This window comes from Heterodontus francisci, chromosome 13, assembly GCF_036365525.1.
Source record: "Heterodontus francisci isolate sHetFra1 chromosome 13, sHetFra1.hap1, whole genome shotgun sequence".
In the NCBI taxonomy this organism is placed as follows: Eukaryota; Metazoa; Chordata; class Chondrichthyes; order Heterodontiformes; family Heterodontidae; genus Heterodontus; species Heterodontus francisci.
In genome coordinates this window covers 31742174-31765191 of record NC_090383.1, presented here as the reverse complement: position 1 = coordinate 31765191, position 23018 = coordinate 31742174, and the positions used below count along the sequence as shown (strand labels likewise).

Below are 23018 nucleotides of genomic sequence, written 5' to 3'. Positions count from 1 at the left end.
GCCTCTTCCTGCTCTCCGCACTCTTTTCAAATGAAGCCTCTCCCTGCTCTCCGCACTCTTTTCAAATGAAGCCTCTCCCTGCTCTCCGCACTCTTTTCAAATGAAGCCTCTTCCTGCTCTCCGCACTCTTTTCAAATGAATCCTCTTCCTGCTCTCCGCACTCTTTTCAAATGAATCCACTCCCTGCTCTCCGCACCCTTTTCAAATGAAGCCTCTTCCTGCTCTCCGCACTCTTTTCAAATGAAGCCTCTCCCTGCTCTCCGCACTCTTTTCAAATGAAGCCTCTTCCTGCTATCCGCACTCTTTTCAAATGAAGCCTCTCCCTGCTCTCCGCACTCTTTTCAAATGAAGCCTCTCCCCACTCTTTTCAAATGAAGCCTCTTCCTGCTCTCCGCGCTCTTTTCAAATGAAGCCTCTTCCTGCTCTCCGCACTCTTTTCAAATGAAGCCTCTCCCTGCTCTCCGCACTCTTTTCAAATGAAGCCTCTTCCTGCTCTCCGCACTCTTTTCAAATGAAGCCTCTTCCTGATCTCCGCACTCTTTTCCAATGAAGCCTCTTCCTGCTCTCCGCACTCTTTTCAAATGTAGCCTCTTCCTGCTCTCTGCACTCTTTTCAAATGAAGCCTATCCTCGCTCTTTTCAAATGAAGCCTCTCCTCGCTCTTTTCAAATGAAGCCTCTTCCCGCTCTCCGCACTCTTTTCAAATGAAGCCTCTCCTCGCTCTTTTCAAATTAAGCCACTCCCCGCTATCCGCACTATTTTCAAATGAAGCCTCTCCCTGCTCTCCGCACTCTTTTCAAATGAAGCCTCTCCCTGCTCTCTACACTCTTTTCAAATGAAGCCTCTTCCTGCTCTCCTCACTCTTTTCAAATGAAGCCTCTTCCTGCTCTCCGCACTCTTTTCAAATGAAGCCTCTTCCTGCTCTCCGCACTCTTTTCAAATGAAGCCTCTTCCTGCTCTCCGCACTATTTTCAAATGAAGCCTCTCCCTGCTCTCCGCACTCTTTTCAAATGAAGCCTCTCCCTGCTCTCCGCACTCTTTTCAAATGAAGCCTCTTCCTGCTCTCCGCACTCTTTTCAAATGAATCCTCTTCCTGCTCTCCGCACTCTTTTCAAATGAATCCACTCCCTGCTCTCCGCACCCTTTTCAAATGAAGCCTCTTCCTGCTCTCCGCACTCTTTTCAAATGAAGCCTCTCCCTGCTCTCCGCACTCTTTTCAAATGAAGCCACTCCCCGCTATCCGCACTATTTTCAAATGAAGCCTCTCCCTGCTCTCCGCACTCTTTTCAAATGAAGCATCTTCCTGCTCTCCGCACTCTTTTCAAATGAAGCCTCTTCCTGCTCTCCGCACTCTTTTCAAATGAAGCCTCTCCCTGCTCTCCGCACTCTTTTCAAATGAAGCCTCTCCCTGCTCTCCGCACTCTTTTCAAATGAAGCCTCTCCCTGCTCTCCGCACTCTTTTCAAATGAATCCTCTTCCTGCTCTCCGCACTCTTTTCAAATGAAGCCACTCCCTGCTCTCCGCACTCTTTTCAAATGAAGCCTCTTCCTGCTCTCCGCACTCTTTTCAAATGAAGCCTCTCCCTGCTCTCCGGACTCTTTTCTAATGAAGCCTCTCCCTGCTCTCCTCACTCTTTTCAAATGAAGCCTCTTCCTGCTATTCGCACTCTTTTCAAATGAAGCCTCTCCCTGCTCTCCGCACTCTTTTCAAATGAAGCCTCTTCCTGCTCTCCGCACTCTTTTCAAATGAAGCATCTTCCTGCTCTCCGCACTCTTTTCAAATGAAGCCTCTCCTCGCTCTTTTCAAATGAAGCCTCTTCCTGCTCTCCGCACTCTTTTCAAATGAAGCCTCTCTCCACCCTCCACGCTCTTTTCAAATGAAGCCTCTCCTCGCTCTTTTCAAATGAAGCCTCTCCTCGCTCTTTTCAAATGAAGCCTCTTCCTGCTCTCCGCACTCTTTTCAAATGAAGCCTCCTCCTGATCTCCGCACTCTTTTCAAATGAAGCCTCTTCCTGCTCTCCGCACTCTTTTCAAATGAAGCCTCTTCCTGCTCTCCGCACTCTTTTCAAATGACGCCTCTCCTCGCTCTTTTCAAATGAAGCCTCTCCTCGCTGTTTTCAAATGAAGCCTCTTCCCGCTCTCCGCACTCTTTTCAAATGAAGCCTCTCCTCGCTCTTTTCAAATGAAGCCTCTCCTCGCTCTTTTCAAATGAAGCCTCTCCACGCTCTTTTCAAATGAAGCCTCTTCCTGCTCTCCGCACTCTTTTCAAATGAAGCCTCTTCCTGATCTCCGCACTCTTTTCCAATGAAGCCTCTTCCTGCTCTCCGCACTCTTTTCAAATGTAGCCTCTTCCTGCTCTCTGCACTCTTTTCAAATGAAGCCTATCCTCGCTCTTTTCAAATGAAGCCTCTCCTCGCTCTTTTCAAATGAAGCCTCTTCCCGCTCTCCGCACTCTTTTCAAATGAAGCCTCTCCTCGCTCTTTTCAAATTAAGCCACTCCCCGCTATCCGCACTATTTTCAAATGAAGCCTCTCCCTGCTCTCCGCACTCTTTTCAAATGAAGCCTCTCCCTGCTCTCTACACTCTTTTCAAATGAAGCCTCTTCCTGCTCTCCTCACTCTTTTCAAATGAAGCCTCTTCCTGCTCTCCGCACTCTTTTCAAATGAAGCCTCTTCCTGCTCTCCGCACTCTTTTCAAATGAAGCCTCTTCCTGCTCTCCGCACTATTTTCAAATGAAGCCTCTCCCTGCTCTCCGCACTCTTTTCAAATGAAGCCTCTCCCTGCTCTCTGCACTCTTTTCAAATGAAGCCTCTTCCTGCTCTCCGCACTCTTTTCAAATGAAGCCTCTCCCTGCTCTCCGCACTCTTTTCAAATGAAGCCTCTCCCTGCTCTCCGCACTCTTTTCAAATGAAGCCTCTTCCTGCTCTCCGCACTCTTTTCAAATGAATCCTCTTCCTGCCCTCCGCACTCTTTTCAAATGAATCCACTCCCTGCTCTCCGCACCCTTTTCAAATGAAGCCTCTTCCTGCTCTCCGCACTCTTTTCAAATGAAGCCTCTCCCTGCTCTCCGCACTCTTTTCAAATGAAGCCTCTTCCTGCTATCCGCACTCTTTTCAAATGAAGCCTCTCCCTGCTCTCCGCACTCTTTTCAAATGAAGCCTCTCCCCACTCTTTTCAAATGAAGCCTCTTCCTGCTCTCCGCGCTCTTTTCAAATGAAGCCTCTTCCTGCTCTCCGCACTCTTTTCAAATGAAGCCTCTCCCTGCTCTCCGCACTCTTTTCAAATGAAGCCTCTTCCTGCTCTCCGCACTCTTTTCAAATGAAGCATCTTCCTGCTCTCCGCACGCTTTTCAAATGAAGCCTCTCCTCGCTCTTTTCAAATGAAGCCTCTCCCTGCTCTCCGCACTCTTTTCAAATGAAGCGTCTCTCCATCCTCCACGCTCTTTTCAAATGAAGCCTCTCCTCGCTCTTTTCAAATGAAGCCTCTCCCTGCTCTCTGCACTCTTTTCAAATGAAGCCTCTTCCTGCTCTCCGCACTCTTTTCAAATGAAGCCTCTCCTCGCTCTTTTCAAATGAAGCCTCTCCTCGCTCTTTTCAAATGACGCCTCTCCGCACTCCTTTCAAATCAAGCCTCTCCTCGCTCTTTTCAAATGAAGCCTCTACACGCTCTTTTCAAATGAAGCCTCTTCCCGCTCTCCGCACTCTTTTCAAATGAAGCCTCTCCCTGCTCTTTTCAAATGAAGCCTCTCCTCGCTCTTTTCAAATGACGCCTCTCCTCGCTCTTTTCAAATGAAGCCTCTTCCTGCTCTCCGCGCTCTTTTCAAATGAAGCCTCTTCCTGCTCTCCGCACTCTTTTCAAATGAAGCCTCTCCCTGCTCTCCGCACTCTTTTCAAATGAAGCCTCTTCCTGCTCTCCGCACTCTTTTCAAATGAAGCATCTTCCTGCTCTCCGCACGCTTTTCAAATGAAGCCTCTCCTCGCTCTTTTCAAATGAAGCCTCTCCCTGCTCTCCGCACTCTTTTCAAATGAAGCCTCTCCTCGCTCTTTTCAAATGAAGCCTCTCCTCGCTCTTTTCAAATGACGCCTCTCCGCACTCCTTTCAAATCAAGCCTCTCCTCGCTCTTTTCAAATGAAGCCTCTACACGCTCTTTTCAAATGAAGCCTCTTCCCGCTCTCCGCACTCTTTTCAAATGAAGCCTCTCCTCGCTCTTTTCAAATGACGCCTCTCCTCGCTCTTTTCAAATGAAGCCTCTTCCTGCTCTCCGCGCTCTTTTCAAATGAAGCCTCTTCCTGCTCTCCGCACTCTTTTCAAATGAAGCCTCTCCCTGCTCTCCGCACTCTTTTCAAATGAAGCATCTTCCTGCTCTCCGCACGCTTTTCAAATGAAGCCTCTCCTCGCTCTTTTCAAATGAAGCCTCTCCCTGCTCTCCGCACTCTTTTCAAATGAAGCGTCTCTCCATCCTCCACGCTCTTTTCAAATGAAGCCTCTCCTCGCTCTTTTCAAATGAAGCCTCTCCCTGCTCTCCGCACTCTTTTCAAATGAAGCCTCTCCTCGCTCTTTTCAAATGACGCCTCTCCGCACTCTTTTCAAATCAAGCCTCTCCTCGCTCTTTTCAAATGAAGCCTCTACACGCTCTTTTCAAATGACGCCTCTCCTCGCTCGTTTCAAATGAAGCCTCCCCTCGCTCTTTTCAAATGAAGCCTCTCCTCGCTCTTTTCAAATGAAGCCTCTCCTCGCTCGTTTCAAATGAAGCCTCTCCTCGCTCTTTTCAAATGAAGCCTCTTCCTGCTCTCCACACTCTTTTCAAATGAAGCCTCTTCCTGCTCTCCTCGCTCTTTTCAAATGAAGCCTCTTCCCGCTCTCCGCACTCTTTTCAAATGAAGCCTCTTCCTGCTCTCCACGCTCTTTTCAAATGAAGCCTCTCTCTGCTCTCCGCACTCTTTTCAAATGAAGCCTCTTCCTGCTCTCCGCACTCTTTTCAAATGAAGCCTCTTCCTGCTCTCCGCACTCTTTTCGAATGAAGCCTCTCCCTGCTCTCCGCACTCTTTTCAAATGAAGCGTCTCTCCATCCTCCACGCTCTTTTCAAATGAAGCCTCTCCTCGCTCTTTTCAAATGAAGCCTCTCCCTGCTCTCTGCACTCTTTTCAAATGAAGCCTCTTCCTGCTCTCCGCACTCTTTTCAAATGAAGCCTCTCCTCGCTCTTTTCAAATGAAGCCTCTCCTCGCTCTTTTCAAATGACGCCTCTCCGCACTCCTTTCAAATCAAGCCTCTCCTCGCTCTTTTCAAATGAAGCCACTACACGCTCTTTTCAAATGAAGCCTCTTCCCGCTCTCCGCACTCTTTTCAAATGAAGCCTCTCCTCGCTCTTTTCAAATGACGCCTCTCCTCGCTCTTTTCAAATGACGCCTCTCCTCGCTCTTTTCAAATGAAGCCTCTTCCTGCTCTCCGCGCTCTTTTCAAATGAAGCCTCTTCCTGCTCTCCGCACTCTTTTCAAATGAAGCCTCTCCCTGCTCTCCGCACTCTTTTCAAATGAAGCCTCTTCCTGCTCTCCGCACTCTTTTCAAATGAAGCATCTTCCTGCTCTCCGCACGCTTTTCAAATGAAGCCTCTCCTCGCTCTTTTCAAATGAAGCCTCTGCCTGCTCTCCGCACTCTTTTCAAATGAAGCCTCTCCTCGCTCTTTTCAAATGAAGCCTCTCCCTGCTCTCCGCACTCTTTTCAAATGAAGCATCTTCCTGCTCTCCGCACGCTTTTCAAATGAAGCCTCTCCCTGCTCTCCGCACTCTTTTCAAATGAAGCCTCTCCTCGCTCTTTTCAAATGAAGCCTCTGCCTGCTCTCCGCACTCTTTTCAAATGAAGCCTCTCCTCGCTCTTTTCAAATGAAGCCTCTCCCTGCTCTCCGCACTCTTTTCAAATGAAGCATCTTCCTGCTCTCCGCACGCTTTTCAAATGAAGCCTCTCCTCGCTCTTTTCAAATGAAGCCTCTCCCTGCTCTCCGCACTCTTTTCAAATGAAGCGTCTCTCCATCCTCCACGCTCTTTTCAAATGAAGCCTCTCCTCGCTCTTTTCAAATGAAGCCTCTCCCTGCTCTCCGCACTCTTTTCAAATGAAGCCTCTCCTCGCTCTTTTCAAATGAAGCCTCTCCTCGCTCTTTTCAAATGACGCCTCTCCGCACTCTTTTCAAATCAAGCCTCTCCTCGCTCTTTTCAAATGAAGCCTCTACACGCTCTTTTCAAATGAAGCCTCTTCCCGCTCTCCGCACTCTTTTCAAATGAAGCCTCTCCTCGCTCTTTTCAAATGACGCCTCTCCTCGCTCTTTTCAAATGAAGCCTCTCCTCGCTCTTTTCAAATGACGCCTCTCCTCGCTCTTTTCAAATGAAGCCTCTCCTCGCTCTTTTCAAATGAAGCCTCTCCTCGCTCGTTTCAAATGAAGCCTCCCCTCGCTCTTTTCAAATGAAGCCTCTTCCTGCTCTCCACACTCTTTTCAAATGAAGCCTCTTCCTGCTCTCCTCGCTCTTTTCAAATGAAGCCTCTTCCCGCTCTCCGCACTCTTTTCAAATGAAGCCTCTTCCTGCTCTCCACGCTCTTTTCAAATGAAGCCTCTCTCTGCTCTCCGCACTCTTTTCAAATGAAGCCTCTTCCTGCTCTCCGCACTCTTTTCAAATGAAGCCTCTTCCTGCTCTCCGCACTCTTTTCGAATGAAGCCTCTCCCTGCTCTCCGCACTCTTTTCAAATGAAGCCTCTCCTCGCTCTTTTCAAATGAAGCCTCTGCCTGCTCTCCGCACTCTTTTCAAATGAAGCCTCTCCTCGCTCTTTTCAAATGAAGCCTCTCCCTGCTCTCCGCACTCTTTTCAAATGAAGCCTCTCCTCGCTCTTTTCAAATGAAGCCTCTTCCCGCTCTCCGCACTCTTTTCAAATGAAGCCTCTCCCTGCTCTCCGCACTCTTTTCAAATGAAGCCTCTCCCTGCTCTCCGCACTCTTTTCAAATGAAGCCTCTTCCTGCTCTCCGCACTCTTTTCAAATGAAGCCTCTCTCCAGTCTCCACGCTCTTTTCGAAGTGAAGTCTCTTCCCAGTCTCCATGCTCTTTTCGAAGTGAAGCCTCTCTCCAGTCTCCACGCTCTTTTCGAAGTGAAGTCTCTTCCCAGTCTCCATGCTCTTTATGAAGTGAAGTCTCTCCTCAGTCTCCACGCTCTTTATGAAGTGAAGTCTCTCCCCAGTCTCCACACTCATTTCGAAGTGACGCCTCTCCCCTGTCTCCACGCTCTTTATGAAGTGAAGCCTCTCCCCAGTCTCCACGCTCTTTATGAAGTGAAGCCTCTCCCCAGTCTCCATGCTCTTTATGAAGTGAAGTCTCTCCCCAGTCTCCACGCTCTTTTCGAAGTGAAGCCTCTCCCCAGTCTCCACGCTCTTTATGAAGTGAAGCCTCTCCCCAGTCTCCACGCTCTTTATGAAGTGAAGTCTCTCCCCAGTCTCCTTGCTCTTTACGAAGTGAAGCCTCTCCCCAGTCTCCACGCTCTTTATGAAGTGAAGCCTCTCTCCAGTCTCCACGCTCTTTATGAAGTGAAGCCTCTCCCCAGTCTGCATGCTCTTTATGAAGTGAAGTCTCTCCTCAGTCTCCACGCTCTTTATGAAGTGAAGTCTCTCCCCAGTCTCCACACTCATTTCGAAGTGACACCTCTCCCCAGTCTCCACGCTCTTTATGAAGTGAAGCCTCTCCCCAGTCTCCACGCTCTTTATGAAGTGAAGCCTCTCCCCAGTCTCCACACGCTTTATGAAGTGAAGCCTCTCCCCAGTCTCCATGCTCTTTATGAAGTGAAGTCTCTCCCCAGTCTCCACACTCTTTTCGAAGTGAAGCCTCTCCCCAGTCTCCACGCTCTTTATGAAGTGAAGTCTCTCCCCAGTCTCCATGCTCTTTACGAAGTGAAGCCTCTCCCCAGTCTCCACGCTCTTTATGAAGTGAAGCCTCTCTCCAGTCTCCACGCTCTTTATGAAGTGAAGCCTCTCCCCAGTCTCCACGCTCTTTTCGAAGTGAAGCCTCTCCCCAGTCTCCACGCTCTTTTCGAAGTGAAGCCTCTCCCCAGTCTCCACGCTCTTTTTGAAGTGAAGCCTCTCCCCAGTCTCCACGCTCTTTTCGAAGTGAAGCCTCTCCCCAGTCTCCACGCTCTTTTTGAAGTGAAGCCTCTCCCCAGTCTCCACGCTCTTTTTGAAGTGAAGCCTCTCCCCAGTCTCCACGCTCTTTTCGAAGTGAATCCTCTCTCCAGTCTCCGCGCTCTTTTTGAACTGAAGCCTCTCCCAGCAGTCAGCGATCTTTTTGAAGTGAAGATGCTGGGGCACATAATTACAGAGGTCCGAGGCCCTCAGAGGCCCTCAAAGGCCTCACCCAACTGGCCATCATGCAAGTGTGAAATTTAAATGTGTGTGTTCCTGAGCTATTGGAATGAAGGGCTGCAGGTCATAGCTGATACCAATATTGCCCTCAACCAATGTGTATACTCACACACATGCTCACAGAATAATAATCCCTTACCCTGCTCATTTCCCTCCACAAGTCCAGAGATAATGAAAGCAACACTGGAGGCTCCATTGTTACCCTCATGTATTAAAATTTAATTCTCATAATATGGGCATTATGAGCATGACCAACATTTATTACCCATCCCTAGTTGCCTTGAGAAGGCAGTGATGAGCCTCCTTCTTGAGCCATTGCAGTCTGTGTGCTGAAGGTACTTCCACACAACCTGTAGATGTAGTGTATTTGGATTTCCAAAAGGCATTCGATAAGGTGCTACATAAAAGGTTACTACACAAGATAAGAGCTCATGGTATTGGAGGTAATACATTAGCATGGATAAAGGATTAGCAATCTAACAGGAAACAGAGATTCGGGATAAATGGGGCATTTTCTGGTTGGCAAACTGTAACTAATGGAGTGCCATAAGGATCTGTGCTGGGGCGTCAACTATTTATAATCTATATTAATGATGGGTGAAAGGACCGAGTGTATTGTAGCCAAATTTGCTGACGATGCAATGATAGATAGGACAACAAGTTGTGAGAAGGACACAAAGTGTCTGAAAAGAGATATAGATAGATTGAGTGGGCAAAAACCCGCTCTTAAAATCCAGCCCATAATGTGGGAAAATGTGAAGTTGTCCATTTTGGCAGGAAGAATAGAAAAACAGAATATTATTTACATGGAGAGAGACTGTAGAATGCTGCGGTACACAGGGATCTGTATCGCAAAAAGTGAGCATGCAGGTATAGCAAGTAATTAGGAATGCAAATGGAATGTTGGAATTTATTGCAAGAGGGATGAATGTATAAAAGTAGGGAAGTCTTGCTACAACTGTACAGGGCATTGGTGAAACTGTGTACAGTTTTGGTCTCCTTATTTACGGAGGGATAAAATTGCCTTGGAAGCAGTTCAGAGAAGGTTCACTTGGCTGATTGCTGGGATGAAGGGGGTAACATTTTATGTGGCACCTTATCGAATGCCTTTTGGAAATCCAAATACACTACATCTACAGGTTCCCCTTCATCCGCTCTGCTTGTGGGGCATCCTCAAAGAACTGTAATAAATTTGTCAAATACAATTTCCCTGTCATAAAACCGTGTTGACTCTGCTTGATTGCATTATGATTTTCTAAATGTCCTGCTACTACTTCCTTTATAATGAATTCTAGCATTTTCCAAATGACAGATTCTGAGGGGGCTTGACAGGGTAGCTGCTGAGAGGATGTTTTCCCTCATGAGGAATCTGGAACTAGGGGACACAGTTTCAAAATAAGGGGTCTCCCTTTTAAGACGGAGACAAGGAGAAATTTCTTCTGTCAGAGGGTCATTAATCTATGGAATCCTGTCCCCCAGAGAGCAGTGTAGGCTGGATCATTGAATATATTCTAGGTTGAGTTAGAGAGGTTTTTGATATACAAGGGAGTCAAGGATAATGGGGAGACAGGCAGAAAAGTGGAGTTAAGGCCATAATCAGATCAGCCATGATCTCATTAAATGGCGGAGCAGGCTTGAAGGGGCCAAATGGCCCACTCCTCCTATTTCTTATGTTTTTACGTTCAGAAGCTTGAAAAATCACCATGCTCCTCATAAGAGTAATATCCCCAAGTTTATCATCTCAACTTGTTATTAATAGTGGATTTTCTTGCTTTGATACCCTGTAGGATTGCAAATGAAGGAAGATGATGAACAACTAATTGGGAAATAATTGTGCACCTTAACTGCAGAATGATTGATTTTTCAATTAGGGCCTCATGTAATGAAATGACCTTGGTTTTCTACATGTTTGACATGACTCTTCACTTGTGGAATTAAACTTCATTTAGACATGCAAAATAATTGCTGGTTGGCTTGCCTAATATTTGCAGCCGATATCACCTTGGTAACCCATCAATGATATAATTGCTGTGTTTCAAATAGCTTGTGCTCAATATTATAAATCATGGCAACAAATCATCATCTTCAGCAAGGTATGTGTAAGTGATGTAGGTAACTGATCATCTACTAAACTATTTAAAATAGTTTTAGGAAGCTGGTACTATGGAATATAATAGCTCCTGTCACTGTTATGCCTAATAAAGCTGCAGAATTGTAGGTTGAGTTGGTAAGTCAGTCTATAACCCCTCACAGAGAACAATTCGTATTTATCAGTGGCGTCCACTTTTTCTTAACTGCCTTTAGTATCTCTTAGCCTGTGTGTTGCCAGGATAACCTCTCTTCTTCTCCTTTCCCTGCTGTGCTTCAGATTTGTGATGCAGTTCTGCTTCTAAATGAAGTAACTGCTTCAAGGACTTGTGCTTCTGGGTAACGTTCTAACTGCCAATTTAACAATGTGGCAAGGCCCTGAATATAACTGAATGGCTAGGCGGGCCACTTCCAAGGGCAGTTAAGGCACATTGGTATGGGACTGGAGTCATGTATAGACCAGACCAGGACATTACTGAACCAATTAGGTTTTTAGGACAATTGGATAGCTTCATGGTGACTTCTGCTGATAACCAGCTTTTTATATCCAGATTTTATTAACCTTAATTCAAAGGGTTAAACTGTCTTGATGGAATTTGAGCTCATATTCTCAGAATTTCTAGTCCCAGTAACATAACCATTACATGACTGTAACCACTAATTTGTTGGGTTTAATATTGACAATTTCTAACAGCAGAATTTGTGTTTGAAAATTGTAGCTGTATATTATCCTGACCCTTATTAATTCAACTAACTTTTAATGACCAAGTCGAAAGATCCAACAAGCCTGGAAAGAGCTGCTTTGTAGGTCTCGCCCTCTTCCAGAGTGTGGTGGATGCATGCCCACAGAGTTTGCTATTATTCTAACATATCCATGTAACAAACCAACAGTGTGGTGTCAGCTCAATGATAATGTTCTTGCTTTATTTTTTATTTTAATTAATTTATTTAGAGATACAGCACTGAAACAGGCCCTTCGGCTCACCAAGTCTGTGCCAACCAACAACCACCCATTTATACTAACCCTACAGTAATCCCATATTCCCTACCACCTACCTACACTAGGGGCAATTTTTTATAATGGCCAATTTACCTATCAACCTGCAAGTCTTTGGCTGTGGGAGGAAACCGGAGCATCCGGCGAAAGTCACAGGGAGAACTTGCAAACTCCGCACAGGCAGTACCCAGAATCGAACCTGGGTCCCTGGAGCTGTGAGGCTACGGTGCTAACCACTGCGCCACTGTGCCGCCCCACTTCTGGGTCAAAAGGTTGTGGATTCAAAGTCCCATTACTGAAACTTGAGTGTATAATCCAAGATGAGACTCCCAGTGCAGTACTGTGGAAGTTTTGCATTGTTGGAGGTGCCATCTTTCAGATTAAATATAAACTGAATCTCCATCTGCCCTCTCAGGTGGCATACAAGGCCCTATGGTACATAGTTTGAAGAGAAGGAGGGTCCTTCCTGGCATCCTGGCCAATATTTATTTCTCAACCAACATCACTAAAACAAATTATCTGGTCATTATCACATTGCTAATTGGGAGAACTTAGAGTGCACAAATTAGCTGTTACCTTTTCTACGTTATCATAATGACTTCTGAGAGAGATGCACAGAAGGACAGAGTTGCTGGCAGTCTGTCTAGGCTCACATGTGAAGAACAGAACTGAGGTGAAATACTGGAAGTTAGCTGGCATCCTAGTGGAACTATATCCTGCTGGTGAGTCACTGGGATCAAAAATCTGCATGTGGCAGGGTTGGTGGGAGTGGATGCATCCTGGAGTAAGTGCCAGGAAACATGCCCACCCTGGACTTCTCCTGCTGACCCAAACAAAATTGGCGAGGTCTGGTGGCGAAGTCTCGTGACCTGCCCACCACTGGCAGGTGGTTGCAGACTAGAGATGTATCTTGGGTACCCAGCCATTGAAGCAGCTACAAATTGTGGCACAACATTGGCCCACCCCAAAAGAATTATAGATTTCCCCCCCCCCACTAACCCCCGCATCCTCACCTCATTTGCTGCCCTGAAGAAGGAGTTTTGCCCAGGATCCTAGACTTGGCATCACCCCACAAACTGGGACCTACGACCGCCAGCAATTCTGCTGCCCTATGCCCCAGTCCAATCATCTTGTATGCTGCTTGCCTCATTTGGGATGAGAAGAAACTCTGTCCCCAACAAGGTGTCAGGACTGGGTCTTTCTGGATCCCAACCTAAAGCCCAGCTTTGATCCCATTGAAGTTAGCTGAGAAGTGCCTCGGAAGGACTGAGGATTTTCAGTTTCAACGTCTTCAGCAGTGAAGGGAAGGGAAGCAAAAGAACATGGCCCCTTAATGCTGAAATTCATACTGGGAAGAATGTGGTTCAAACTAGTGTAAGATAAATATTTGACTTTTTTCAGGTGGAAAACAAGCGTATTGAAGACAAGCTACCAGAAGATTGTTCTACATTCAACAGAAACGCACAATATCAAGGACACTGCTTCAGCAAGGATCGTCCTCAACTCATGAATTGGATTGCAGTATTAACCTCAAATACAGACTAGTTAGATTCATATTTCACACTATCTGCTATATATTATTACCAGTATACGTAATGTTCATAATTAGATGGGGTATTGATAGAGTAAATGGGGAGAAACTGTTTCCGCTGGCAGGAGGATCAGTAACTGGAGGATACAGATTTAAAGTAATTGGCAAAAGAACCAAGAAGGAATTGAGGAGAATTTGTTTTACACAAGTGAGTTGTTGTGAGCTGGAATGTACCGCCTGAAAGGGTGTGGAAATATCATCAATAGTAACTTCCAGAAGGTAATTGGATAAATAGTCGAAAGGGAAAAGAAATACAAGGCTATGGGAAAAGAGCAGGGGAGTGAGACTATTTGGATAACTGGGCTGAATTTTGGGGAAGGGTGAAGTCCTGCCACCAAGGGGTGAAAGTGGGAGCTGACCCTGTTCTGGCAGGCACAGGACCCTGGAGTGGCATAACAGGCCACTGCTAGGGCCACCATCCAGTTGGGGATGCGGCCCGCCCCCTAGAGCTGCCAGCCCAATCAGAGGGCCAGTAGTGCAGCAGTGTCACTGCTAGGGTGAGGGCACCTCAATGGCAGGATACCCTTAAAGAGCAGATAGGTTTTTATGGGAAAGCTGGGGCCGGGCAGACAGGCCCCAGCAATCATGGTGGTGGTGGTGCTTGGCGGGGAGGTGTGGGGTTCATGATGCAGCAGCAGCGCCATTGCCGCTCGGGGCTCTCCGTGGGCCCTAGAGTGCCCATTAATGAGGGCCACCCCCATCCAGGAATCTGTTGCAAGGCCACCAGGGTTTACCTGGTGGTCTCCCATACGCAGCAGCCCGCAGGGCAGGAAGTGGCTCTCAATTAGGTCCTTAAGAGGCTCAATTGGCCACCCAGTTGGCGGCCAAGCGGCTGAGTAGCTCACACCAGCAATATGCCATGGTGACGGGAAGATGACGGGCTCCCATTCCGATGCCTTCCTCCGCTGTATTCGCAATCCTCCCACCTGCCAGCCTGACTCCAATGGCCAGAAAAATTCAGCCCCCTCTTTCAAAGACCCGCACAGCCATGATGGCCGCCTTCTGTGCTGTCTGATTCTGAATTTAAAAGCATAAAATCACTTTCACTTTCTCATCCTTTCAAAAATGCAGTTTGACAGCAACCGCTGGAGTCAATGATTCAACAATATGGAAATTTATGGCTCCGATTAATTATCTTTAATGAACATTACTCAGGAGTTCACAAGTTAATATAAATGTAAACTAGAGACTGGAAAAGAATCTCCTGTATATTTATGTATTGAGTCAGGCGTTATTAAAAGTTCAACCTATCTATATGAATCTGAATATTTAATGTGTTCCAATGGACTGTAATACAAAAAGGTAACAATATTCAATTAAAAATGTTAATTGCAGGTAATTTAGATTTGTATATATTACTGAACTTCACTGTATCAACAGTATGACAAGTTAAAATAAATGCCTTCTGATCCAATTGATTTCAACTGACTTTGTTTTATTGAAAAATCCTTGAGAACGGGACAAAATAACCCAGGTGACCCAACAAGCCCTAACCCTTTTTCATAGACCAATCCAGCCTACCTGTCTTCTTATCGGGTCCCTCGCTCCTTCTTGCTCCGTTTTATGCAATTTGAAAGCAGCTAATGCGCTTATTCACAAGAACGGATTGTGTTTAGACAAGTGCTTCAATGACGGATTGTGTAAAAGCTGCTGGAAGGCATAGTGAATGAGAAACTGTGACATTATCTCAGGTACACAGCCCACTGTCTGGTTGACAGATTGGATTCAGAGCAACAGGTCAGCTTGTGATGCTCTTAACATAATGATCTAATGGGAAGGTGATACTCTCTCTTTCATTGTCTGCTGCATGCTTCACAACTTGGCCATATTGAGGGATCAGCCTTTACCACCACCTGAGTGATGGGCGGAGGAGAAGGACATCAAAGCCCCTATCTGCCTGAGCTCTCAGAAGCAAGCTCATCGAGAAGCAATTTAACAACATCAGCAATCTCATTCCCCATTCACCAACAGTCCCACAAACTTTATCACTCTCCTTACAACAAACATCAGATTGACATCTTCACCCCAACCTTATTGGTCTTGCCCTCACTGTCACGACAAAAACAAACTCCAACAGCAAATCTGGATTGAAGAACAAATTTATCAATCAAATCATATCAGCATTGACCAAATAAAATGACATTGTGCAAGCCTTGAGTGCCTATCATGCACCCATTTTCCTATCCTCATGCCATTCCAACGTGCTTCCCCAGTGGCTACAGCTTGGGAGGTAGAAGGCTGCTGAGCTTCTACCGAGGACACCAGATGGCCTTGGAGGATGTCCTCAGGCAGCAGACGGCCTAGAAGGCCCGACTTCAAACTGCAGCATCTTTAAGTGGGCTTTAGCAGTCTGGATTGGCTGTCTGAGTAGCACCAGTAAGGTACCAACAGAGGCACTGTCAAAGTATCTGGCAGGGGGCAAGCATGCTGTCATCTTGTGGGAGGGCAGTAGGTGACAAGCCCATGGAGCTTAAGGCCATTCTCTTGGGGCAGTGTCTCAGCACTCCTAGGGCTCTGCTGGAGAGCAGCGTGCAGGACTGATGTGACTCCCTGGAAGCTCCTTTTAACAGTGATATCAAAAACCAATTTATGCTGCCATGGATTCTGTCAGAAATGACATTAGATGCATCATCATGGTGGGCCCCACAGTTGTGCTAATACAGCTAATCACTAGGTCCATAGTGGACAGCATAGGCTCTATGCTCTGCACAAAGTCTTGAGGCAAGATGCAAATTGCTCCGCGACATTGTGCACAAGCTCAGTGCCAGGGTGCTCAGTGCACTAACCATTTTCAATTATATATCCATGAGCCCTTTTTGGTACCTTGTGCCCTCAAAGTCAGCATCTGAGCCCTTTGAAGCAGAACTAGAGTGTATCCCCACCCTGCTGTGAGCTGGCACCTGTGGCATTGTTTAAACTCAAGAAAGCCTGTCTGATTGGTTCATTTGCAATTGTAACGAGAGTGCAGTGAGCACAGGCTCACTGAAGGGGGTAAGCTAAAATCACTGTGTTTTAAAAGATAAACCCTGTTATGGCCAAACCAGGAAATGGGCAAGAGGGGAGCCTGAGAACCCTTCCTCACCTGGTCGTAACAACTTAAATAGTTTATCAATTAAACTTTTAACTCCTGTGAAGCTGAGAAAGACAGAGTATGACACTGCCCTGTTGTTTACTATTACGATGTAGTTGATGACATGCTCAGCATAGACGTTGTCTGATCGTGAAACTACAATTACAATGGTCAGATTATGTGGTGCGAATATATAATGAACAAATCCAAATGAAGACCTTTTATGGTGCATTGACAACTGGGAAGGCATTTTCTGGTGGTCAGAAAAAGGGATATAAAGCCACTTAAAAGCAACTCAGAAACGGCGTAAAATAAATGTCCAGAAGTGGGAAAAACCTGCTCAAGATAAGAAAGCATGCAAAAAAGCCTAGAGACACCTCGTACTATGAAGCTTATTGCTGATGCTGAATGTAAAGCCAGCTGAGGAAGGCCCGCTTGAAAAATCAACATCCCCAACCTTGCATTCCCGGGATCTGTTGTACAATTTGTGGAAGATCATCCCTAGCAAAAATAGGTCTTGACAGCGACCAGAGAGCTCACTACAAAATATGAAATGATATTCTGGCTGCCTTCTTTAATATTGAAGGACAAATGATTTGCTGTAAAGTAAAAAAAAACTCAGAAACTGTGTGAGGATTTTTGTGTTTGATAATTCAATGACAATATAAACCGTTTTGTTATCAGCGGATTTTTAATCTAACAAAAGATAGCTTTTGGAATCTTACTCGGGTACAATATTTGCTGAGGTAATTTTGTGATGTCTTTTTCATTGTCAGCAATATTGCCCATTCAAGGAGAACACTGGTTGCCAGTCAGCCCCGCCCACCTTTCAAGAGAGGCAAAAATTATTTTCTGAATTTTGCTGGTTGAAACCAAAAACAGTCTTATTAGGGTAGCAAATTCCAGAAAGGCATAGAGAAAGCAGAATTTATATATTTTATATAGTTGTGGTATATATCAAAGGAAAATAGTATTTATTTATTTTCGAGAAGCCAACCACTTAAATCAAATACTCTGAGAAGATTTTCTATTATAACATCCATGTTATAATAGCCGTAGAATATCTATGTGATAACAGCCACTAATGCCTGAGCCCCACAGGTTGTGATGTGAACTAAAAATGGCTGCTAGTGAGAACCAAATCCTTGGATGGGCTGCCATTGGCTCTCTGACTTGATCAGAAAATTGGGCACTCCTATTTAAATGCCCTTAATACGTTTGCTGCTAGACCCACTGAAAACATTGAAAGCTGCTACAGTATTCAAACTGCCCACTCAGAATATTTCCATACAAATTTAGCTTTATACAAGATTTTGAATTTTGAGCAAAATTAGGCAAACTTGTCACTGTCATAAGCATGACAATGTGACAGTTTCAACACTTATAGTTAATAGTAAACAGCAGAATAAAACTTTAAATTAAATTGTTAATTTTTCCTGCCTCTCAAACAATTTCTTGCCATAACCTCTGGTGTCAGGGACAATTCTTAAAGTCCTCCCGATGAAATAAAAGCCACTCTTGTAACAGTGAAAGAAATTAATATTTCATGCATAGAATTTTACATTCTGATTGAAAGGGAACATGTTATTATATTTTTGATTATTATGCTGAATTATATCTTCCTTAACCATTCCTTATGGTATTTTTAATCCAGTCAATAAAAAACGAAACTCGAACGTAAACTCCTGGCTTCATTCGCCTTGCACAACCAAGGCCCCAAGACGTTACTCCTTGGAGAACATATCTGCCTTCGGGGTTCGGACAAACCAAAGGGCCTCCACTGTCACCCTAAAAAACAGCAAAATTGAGGGATCAGCTGACAATAAAGGAGCAGTCATAGATTAAACCCATTATTTAGCACGCGTATCAGATAAATGGCTGACAGGCATTTAACAACTGTGACTCTGAGTTAGCTTCTTTTGCAAAGAAGTGATCTATTGTTAAATGAAGAAACATGGGTGCTGGGACAAGCTTAATTGTTTTTAATTCATTCTCGGGATGTGGGTGTTACTGGCAAGGCCAGCATTTATTGCCTACCCCTAATGGTGGTGGGCCTTCTTAATGATCCACTGGCTGTTTGATAGAACTGAGAGACTTAATAGACTATTCAGTTCGGAGTCAAACATGTTGGTGTGGGCCTGGAATCGCACATAGGCCAGACTGGTAAGGACGATTGGCTTCCTTCCCCCAAAAATATTACTGAATCAGTTAGCTTTTTACAATAGTCCGACAGTTTCATGGTCACCTTCTTATTTTACTGATAGCTTTTTAAAAACTGAATTCAAATTCTCAATCTGCCACAGTCAGATATGAGCTCAGGTTCTCTGGATATCAATGACTGACTTCAGTTTGCTGGGTTCTGGCCATCCTACTAATAGAATAGAATCGAGTCCATGCTGGCTTTCTGCAAGAGCAATTTAGCTAGTCCCATTCCCCTGCTCTTTAGCCCATAGCCCTGGAAATTTTTTCTCTTCAGGTGCTTATCCAATTCACTATTGGTGACCAAGCTCTCAATTGCTTTGCTCCAGCTATTTGAAACTCTCCACTCTTGCTCCACCTTTAAAAAACCTCACAACCCCTGGATTTGACCACACCTTCAGTCACCCCTTCTAACTCTCTCCTTTCCATACTTGCTGTCAGTTTTCCATGCGCCTATTTGTGAAGATTCTTTATGTTCACGGCACCATATAAATGCCAAGTTGTTGTTTAATGATATCAATAACATAACAATGTATTCTAAGTCACTTGATTCTTTACAACCTTCTCTCAACATCTTAATGTTAACAATTATATCTCAATACTACGACCAGACATTTGAATCTCTAGATGTATTGGGGGTGAATTCATCTTGGGTGGTAGCGTATTGGCCACCTGTTACATACTCTTCTGCATTTTATTTTGCATTGAACTGTTCCCTCACATGCAATTTTAATCTGACTCTTAGGAAACATTGCTGTTATCACTTACTTCAGCTAAATTGCACCTAACCTTTTGAATGTAGCAACCAATTGATTTGCTGACACCTGCTTCTCTTTAACTAAAAGTCATTACATGATTACACGCTTATTCAAATTTCCAGATCCTGCACTCACAACAAGAATGTCACAAATAGCAGGAACTACCAAGACCACCTACTTCCACTTCTGCAAAATTGCCTGTCTTGCCTTAGTTTATCTGCTCCTGAAACCCTTGTCCATGCCTTTGTTACTTCTAGACCTGACCATCTAGTAGTAACCTGATTCGCACCAAGTCCCGATCACCCTCTGCGCTCCCTGATCTATGCCTGGATTTTCAAGCCTGTGACCAACAGAGTCTTATCTCTTTTTTTTCTCTGCCCTTGTTCAGCCTCTTCCAACCTACATCCGTGACTCATCTAACCACTTTAACAGTTTTCAGTTTCTTGATCCTAACCTTCTCCATTTCGCCATGAACATCCAGCTCTTCTACATTTCCATCTCCACCAAGATGACCTGAGGGTTCTCTACTTCTTCCTGAACGGAGGCCCAACCAGTTCCCATCCACCACCACCCTCCTCCGTCTGGCTGAATTTGTTCTCACACAGAATAATTTCTCCTTTGACTCATCTCACTTCCTCCACATAAAAGGTGTTGCTATGGGAGCCCATATGCGTCCTGGCTATGCCTACCTTTTCCTGGGATACATGAAATATTTTTTGTTCCAGTTCGACTAAGGTTTCCCCCCCTACCTCTTGAACTGGTACATTGATGATTCTATCAGCGTTGCTTCCTGCTCTCACTTCAAGCTGGAAAATTTAATCAAATTTGCTTCAAATTTCCAACCCTCCCTCGCATTCACATGGTGCACTGCCAACTCTTCCCTTCTCTCCTTGACTAGTCTATCTCCATTCTGGGGATGAATGGGCTGGATTTTAAGAAGCCCTCAACATCAAGATCCGTGGCGGGGTGGGGGGCAGTGGGGGGTCCCTGAAGATGGTTCCGGATGAGGCCCGCCACGGACCTCGATGCTGTCAGGGCCCGGCCTGATCCTCTCAGGGACGGCGAAGTTCCGTGGCGCTCCCCCACCCCATACCTTCAGAACCCTGTCCAGGGAAACAAAGCACGACACTGGTGGGGAGTGGGGAAGAGTTAAGATTTTCAGTGCTGTGCAGGAGGGGGGAAACGGGGTCAAATACACGTAATGGGTGTAGGGGATGGTGGGAAGGAAACTTTGTGCAGATTGGTGGGGGGAAGTTCAAATGTAAAAGGTAAGTGTTTTGGGGGCAAAGGGCAAATAGTTGTCGTAATTGTTATTGGGGATGGGAAAGGGGCAAAAGAAATGTATTTATTTAATTTTGTTGTCTATTTCTTTAAATATTTAAATAAGCTGGCAGGGTTAGCTGAACACTTTCATGTCTGCAAGCAAGATCCCAAACTTCTGGTTGCTTACTATTTTAATTCTCCAACCCACTCCCACTCTAGCCTCTCTGTCCTCAGCCTCCTAAACTGTCCCAATGAAACTCAACAGAAGCTTGAGGAACGGCACCTCATTTTTCAATTAGACACATCTAGGCAAGTGGAGAGTATTCCATCACACTCCTGACTTGTGCCTTTTAGATGGTGGATAGGCTTTTGGGAGTCAGGAGGTGAGTTACTCACTGCAGGATTTCTATCCTCTGATCTGCCCTTGTAGCCACAGTATTTATATGGCTACTCCAGTTCAGTTTATGGTCAATGGTAACCCCCAGGATTCAGTGATCGTAATTCCATTGAATGTCAAGGGGAGATGGTTAGATTCTCTCTTGTTGGAGATGGTCATTGCCTGGCACTTTCATGGCGCGAATGTTACTTGCCACTTATCAGCCCAAGCCTGGATATTGTCCAGATCTTGCTGCATTTCTACACGGACTGCTTCAGTAACTGAGGAGTCAGGATGGTGCTGAACATTGTGCAATCATCAGCGAACATCCCCACTTCTGACCTTATGATTGAAGGAAGGTCATTGATGAAGCAGCTGAAGATGGTTGGACCTAGGACACTACCCTGAGGAATTCCTGCAGTGATGTTCTGGAGCTGAGATGATTGACCTCCAACAACCACAGCCATCTTCCTTTGTGCTAGGTACGATTCCAACCAGCGGAGATTTTTCCCCTGATTCCCATTGACTCTAGTTTTACTAGGGCTCCTTGATGCCATTCTCGGTCAAGTGCTGCCTTGATGTAAAGGGCAGTCAATCTCACCTCACCTCTTCTGTCCATGTTTGAACCAAGGCTGTAATGAGGTCAGGAGCTGAGTGGCTCTGGCGGAACCCAAACTGAGCGTCACTGAGCAGGTTATTGCTAAGCAAGTGCCACTTAATAGCACATCCATCAATTTACTGATTATCAAGTGTAGACTGATGGGACGGTAATTGGCTGGGTTGGATTTGTCCTTCTTTTTGTGTACAGGACAAACCTGGGTAATTTGCCACATTCCGGGTAGATGCCAGTGTTGTAGCTGTACTGGAACAACATGGCTATGTGTGCGGCAAGTTCTGGAGCCCAGGTCTTCAGTACTATTGCTGGAATGTTGTCAGTGCCATCAATCGGTTCTTGATATCACGCAGAGTGAATCGAACTGGCTGAAGACTGGCTTCTGTGATGCTGGGGACTTCAGGAGGAGGCCAAGATGGATCAGCAACTCGGCACTTCTGGCTGAAGATTGTTGCAAATGCTTCAGCCTTCTCTTTTGCATTGATGTGCTGGGCTCCCCCATCATTGAGGATGGGGATATCTGTGGAGCAACCTCCTCCAGTTAGTTGTTTAATTGTCCACCACCATTCACGACTAGATGTGACAGGACTGCAGAGCTTAGATCTGATCTGTTGATTGTGGGATTGCTTAGCTCTGTCTATCGCATGCTGCTTTCGCTGTTTGGCATGCAAGTTGTCCTGGGTTGTAGCTTCACCAGGCTGACACCTCATTTTGAGGTCTGCCTGGTGCTGCTCCTGGCATGCCTTCCTGCACTCTTCATTGGACCAGGTTTGATCCCCTGGCTTGATGGTAATGATAGAGTGGGGGATATGCCGGACCATGAGGTTACAGATTGTGGTTGAGTACAATTCTGTTGCTGCTGATGGTCCACAGCGCCCAGTTTTGCATTGCTAAATCTGTTCAAAATCTATCCCATTTAGCATGGTGTTAGTGCCACACAACACAATGGAGGGTATCCTCAATGTGAAGATGCATCTGTGGCAGGTAGATTGATGAGGATGAGGTGAAGCATATTTTTTCCTCTTGTTGTTTCCTTCACCACCTGCCGCAGACCCAGTCTAGCAGCTCGGACAGTAGTGGTGCTACCGAGCCACTCTTGGTGATGGACATTGAAGTCCTCCACCCAGAGTACATTCTGCGCCCTTGCCACCCTTAGTGTTTCTTCCAAATGCTGTTCAACATGGAGGAGTACTGACTCATCAGCTGAGGGAGGGCGGTGGGTGGTAATCAGCAGGAGGTTTCCTTGCCCATGTTTACCCTAGTGCCATGAAACTCCCTCCCAACTGTATACCAATGTGCTGCCATCTCTGCTAGGTGTGTCCTGCTGGTGGGACAGGACATACCCAGGGATGGTGACGGTCGTGTCTGGGACATTGTCTGTAAGGTGTGATTCGGTGAGCATGACTATGTCAGGCTGTTGTTGCTTCACTAGTCTGTGGGACAGCTCTCCCAACTTTGGCACAAGCCCCCTGATGTTAGTAAGGAGAACTTTGCAGGGTCAACAGGGCTGGGTTTGCTGTTGTCGTTTCTGGAGCCTAGGTCGATGCCAGGTAGTCCGTCCGGTTTCATTCTTCATTGACTTTTTAGTGGTTATGATACAACTAAGTGGCTTGCTAGGCCATTTCAGAGGGCATTTTAACAGTCAATCACATTGCTAATAATGGTTCTGATGTAC

General features: G+C 45.7%; 2 protein-coding genes across 2 annotated transcripts in view; one reads left to right on the top strand and one right to left on the bottom strand.

The window, feature by feature from the left end:
• The window catches only part of LOC137376320 (solute carrier family 22 member 2-like), a 462182-nt gene extending 447704 nt beyond the window's left edge, over positions 1 to 14478 (top strand). The window contains exon 11 of the mRNA XM_068044621.1: positions 12875 to 14478. Coding sequence (XP_067900722.1) covers positions 12875 to 12983 — 109 coding nt within the window. The 3' untranslated portion in view covers positions 12984 to 14478. The remainder of the gene's footprint in view (positions 1 to 12874) is intronic.
• A 2328-nt stretch (positions 14479 to 16806) lies between these two features.
• Positions 16807 to 23018, bottom strand: part of plg (plasminogen) — a 151235-nt gene continuing 145023 nt past the window's right edge. Inside the window, exon 19 of the mRNA XM_068044620.1 lies at positions 16807 to 17922. Coding sequence (XP_067900721.1) covers positions 17758 to 17922 — 165 coding nt within the window. The 3' untranslated portion in view covers positions 16807 to 17757. The remainder of the gene's footprint in view (positions 17923 to 23018) is intronic.